The sequence below is a fragment of the Hipposideros armiger genome, unplaced genomic scaffold, assembly GCF_001890085.2.
Source record: "Hipposideros armiger isolate ML-2016 unplaced genomic scaffold, ASM189008v1 scaffold_477, whole genome shotgun sequence".
In the NCBI taxonomy this organism is placed as follows: Eukaryota; Metazoa; Chordata; class Mammalia; order Chiroptera; family Hipposideridae; genus Hipposideros; species Hipposideros armiger.
In genome coordinates this window covers 908,917-913,329 of record NW_017731827.1, presented here as the reverse complement: position 1 = coordinate 913,329, position 4,413 = coordinate 908,917, and the positions used below count along the sequence as shown (strand labels likewise).

Here is a 4,413-nt window from a genome sequence, read left to right as displayed (position 1 = left end):
CCACCTCCCCGCCGCTGGCCGCGCGGCAGCTCGCAGCTCCCCAGTCCGCCTCCCTGAACCCGCGCCGGCTCCGCCAGCACCCGCCGCAGGACCGGCCCGCCGGCCCCCGGAGGCGCGCCCTCCTCGGCCCCTCGCCCCCTGGGCGCTCGGGGACCTCCTCCTCCTCCTCCCCGCTCTCGGCCCCGCCCGGCCCGGCCCCCGCCCAGCTCCGGAGAGCGCCGAGGATGTGAGTCCCGCTCGCCTCCGCCAGAGCAGCAGTCACTCGCGCGCGGAGCCGGAGCGCAGCGCGGCGCAGCTGCGGGCGCTCGCCGGGCCGCTCGGGCAGGCTGCGCGCTCCTCTCCCGGCGGCGTTTCCCCGCCTCTCGCCGGCGCCACCGCCGCCGCAGCCCCGCGGGCCGTCCCCGGCCGGCCGCCCCCGGCCCCAGCGCCGCTGACCCTGTCCGCCGCGGGCGGGGACGCGGGAGGAGGAGGCGCCGCCGCGGAGCCCCCGGACGCGACCATGTCGGAGGTGCTGCCCTACGGCGACGAGAAGCTGAGCCCCTACGGCGACGGCGGCGACGTGGGCCAGATCTTCTCCTGCCGCTTGCAGGACACCAACAACTTCTTCGGCGCCGGGCAGAACAAGCGGCCGCCCAAGCTGGGCCAGATCGGCCGGAGCAAGCGGGGTGAGTTCGCGGCCTCCTCCCCGGACACCCCCTTTTTCTCGGTCACTGAGGCCTGGCGTAGGTTTGTGGGGGTCTCCCGCACCCCTGTTCCGACCCAGTGGAATCCCATCGCTCAGAACTGGGGGGGGGATCCCGCACTGCGGGTACGGCTGGAGCTGGCCTCGGGAATCCCTCCCCCTCAGCCCGATCCCCGTTGGGGTCACTCAGGGGGCGTGGCGGCTTCTAACTGCAGCGGGGGCTGAAAGGTTTTAGTCGAACCCCACCCGCGCCAAAGTTTGCTTTTTTATTTCTACGCTCCCCCGCCCCCCGTTTTGCGCATTGTAGTTGCAGCTGCACTCGCTGTACAACCCCGAGGGGAGTGTCCCACGAGTCACCAAGGGACGGATGGTGTGGGGGACTGAGGAGGCAGGACCCCCATTCCTACTGGGAAGGCTAGGAGCTTTCGGGTCGCAAGGGTTTTCATTGTCACTTGGCAGGGGAAGGGGATTTGCCTGGGCGCTCGGTGCCAGAGCTGGAAAAGACCCGGAGGGACTGGGAGGCGGAGAGCCTCGGAGAGGAGCTCCAGGGGCGCGGGGACAACGAGGGAGACCGACCGAGACAGACGCAGAGACAGGGAGGGAGGCGGGTGGGGTGTGGGGGTGATACCGGGATCGGCAGAGGCCGAGACACAGCTCGGGAGAGGGAGCCGGGCGCGCAAGCCTGGGGAGGGCAGAGAAGCAGCTGAGACAATGAGAGCGACGGACACCCCGGGCACGCGGGGAGACCCAGAGACCTCGACAGGTGACCGTCGCGCCGAGAGACTGATGGAGGGATTGAAGAAGGCGAGGTTAGGTCGAGATGGCGAGAGAGGCGGAGGACACGGCGACCCGCAGAGGCGGAGAGGCGGGCAAGCCCCGGGCAGGGAGTGAAGGGAGGCTTTGACCTCTGCAGCAGCGGGGAGCGCGGAGAGGCCGAGTCGGTGCAGGAGCGGGGCGCCGGCCCAAGCGAGGCCCGATCCTTCCGCCGGCTGCGCGCCGTGGGAACCGGCCCCGGGCGTCCCCTCCCCCTCCCCGCACCGCCGCACCCCCGCACCCAGCCTTGGCCGCCCGCTCCGCGCTCGGAGCGATCCGAAGGTCCCAGACCCGGAGACCTCGGCTCCTCCTGCCCCTCGCTCTTCGGCCCGGGGTCTTCCTTTCTAAATAAAAGCGCCTGGGATGGGTGATTGAGTGAGTGGTGAGGACGCGGTCGGGGCAGTGGGATTTGCTCCCGGTCTGCTGCTTTTCCTCAGAACCCAGCTGGGACATAGCCAGGGTGTGTGTGTGTGTGTGTGTGTGTGCGCGTGCGTGTGGGGGGTGGTTCATAGAAAAGCCGCCAAGGGACCTTTAGCAGAGGCCGAAGAGGATAGGGCTGTGTCAGCCAGGAAGGAGCCCTCCTCCGCCCTCCCTTCATCTTGTCCCGGCTCCCGGGCGGAACGAGAAACGTTGGAGACCCCTGGCGAGGCCCGAGCGCGCTCACTTCTCCTTTTCTCCCCCTTTTTTGCAGTTGTTATTGAAGATGATAGGATTGATGACGTGCTGAAAAATATGACAGACAAGGCACCTCCTGGTGTCTAACTCCCCCAAAGACAATGAGTTAAGGGAGAGAATAAGAACGGCGATTAACAGTTATTGGCAAAAAGAGCATGGGAAGAGAAAGCACTTTGAAATTTATTGCTAGCTTGCTACCCACGATGAAATCAACAACCTGTATCTCGTGTCAGGCCGGGAGACAGATGAGGCGTGAGAAGGAGGAGGAGGAGAAGGCTCTGGGCTCCTCTGCAAAAAAAAATAAAAATTAAAAAAAAAAATAAAAATAACAAAATCACTATGTACACACATATAAAGAAATAAAGAAGTCTCAGTTGCAGCTATTTGTTAAAATTAATATCAATTTCTTTTTATATACAGTGAATATTGCGCAATTATAGATCTGGATTTTGAACCACTTAAATAATGAAGCGGCAACACCGGGTGTTTTGAGGTGTTGGCATTCTTTGCTGATTTGGCTGTTCCCAATGTTTACATTATTTAATCTTGCAAAAATTATTCTGTGCACTTGGATGTGAAATGCTGTTCGATTTTATTTTTTTATGTTATCCTTGGATGTACAAAGAAAAATCAGAAAATGATCTATAGATACTCTGTTTTATTTTGGTCATCTTTTGAAGTTATCAGGAATGTGTTTTAAAATAAGAAAACTTTTCTAAGGGATGAAACAGAGAAAGAATCCTTGTTTTATTTTAAAATGAATTGTAAAGCTTGTGTTTCTTTGTTGCTGCAAGCTATTTGCCCAAGTTAATGCAAATGGACACATTTTATATGTCAGGAAAAAAAAACACAACAACATAAAAAAAAAACACAGAAAAAACTGCTTGAGCTTTTTCTAAACCTCTCCCTGCAGTCTGTTGTGTGAGCAGCCTGTTTTTTTCTCTAATATTGTGTCAGTTTATTCTCTTTAATGGACTGTAAAAAATGTAATCACAAGAGTGCCAAATATCTTGAAATGCCAAAAGGCATTTTGGTTTCTTTTCCTGTGCTCTGAGTCCACGTAAAGGAATGCTTGGAGTGTCTTTTCTGTTATTTATAGGGGTTCTCTTAAGGCACACCAGCTGCCTGTTTTGCATGGTATTTGCAAAAATGCCTCTTGCGTGAGGAAATCTTTTACCATTTTTTGTTTGCAACTTTGGACCTCAAGAGGTTTCTTCCCTTCCCATCCCTGTTCCCTCTTTTCTTAATTCGATATTCTGTATGTTGCAACTTTAACCAGCACACAGGGCTATTTCTCTGATGTACAATAAAGAACTGTTCCTGTGTCTCTCTCCTCTGTTTTCTCCGCTTTGGTTGTTGGTGGTGGGGGGACTTGCTTTTTGTCTGCTGGTTGCAGACAGGAGGGAGGGAAGGGTAGCTTTGGTCTGTGAAGCAAAAAGATGAAGTGGAGGGCACTGTGGGTTGGGATCAGATGGTAGGAAAGACAAGCTGGACAAGCAAGGCCATCCCCGGAGAGCAAGCTCATTCGATTTTGGTTTGCACTGGGCTCTCCCCGCTTCCTAGGTTTCTGCCATCCTGGTGGAGCGCTGAGAAAAGGCAGGCTGGTGTGTTGGGAGGCAGTCAGTATTGTTAAGAGCAATGTTTGGAGGCTGGCAGACTTGGATTCAAATCTCAGGTCCTTCACTTCCTAGCTCTATGGACTTGAACATGTCCTGTTACTTTAAGCCTCAGTTTCCAAATCTGTAAAGTGGGCATAACGCAGCTCCCATCTCTCAGGGTTGTTGGGAGGATGAACACAACACCCAGTACATCATAGCACTCAGGATCAAATGCCCACATAATCCTTCACTGAGGGCCACCTGTCTTCAAAGGCAGGGCTGAGGAGCTAGATGCTTTTCCCTGTACCTGCTCTTTCTGGAGTTCCCAGGTTCCCACATGAGGGAGGAGCCAGGTCCTCTGGGGCCCACAGCCTGGAATGTCTCAGGCTCTCTTGCTCGGCAGCTTTTTTCCAATCACCTCAAAAAGGCTTGTGAAAAAAATTCTCAGCCCCTTGTACTCAGGGCATTTAATGGCCCTGGAGAAGTCCCATGGGAGAGGAGGGGTTGGGAGAAGGATTTGGACTGAAGAAAGACCAGGAGAGGTTTTTCTTCTGGGCTGTGCCACATCTAGGAGCCCCAGTGCCGGGAGCTTTTAATATGTTTGTTGTAAAGCTGTCAGCTGGGGAGTCACAACACAGCTCACAG

At 56.0% G+C, this 4,413-nt stretch overlaps 1 protein-coding gene across 1 annotated transcript; it reads left to right on the top strand.

Annotated features, from left to right (window-relative positions):
- Window positions 1-6: 6 nt before the first annotated feature.
- Window positions 7-3,497, top strand: CAMK2N1 (calcium/calmodulin dependent protein kinase II inhibitor 1). Its single transcript, XM_019666646.1, has 2 exons — window positions 7-665; window positions 2,187-3,497. Exons 1-2 carry the CDS (start codon window positions 500-502, stop codon window positions 2,255-2,257), a joined length of 237 nt encoding a protein of 78 aa, XP_019522191.1. The 5' UTR covers window positions 7-499; the 3' UTR covers window positions 2,258-3,497.
- Window positions 3,498-4,413: the final 916 nt, after the last annotated feature.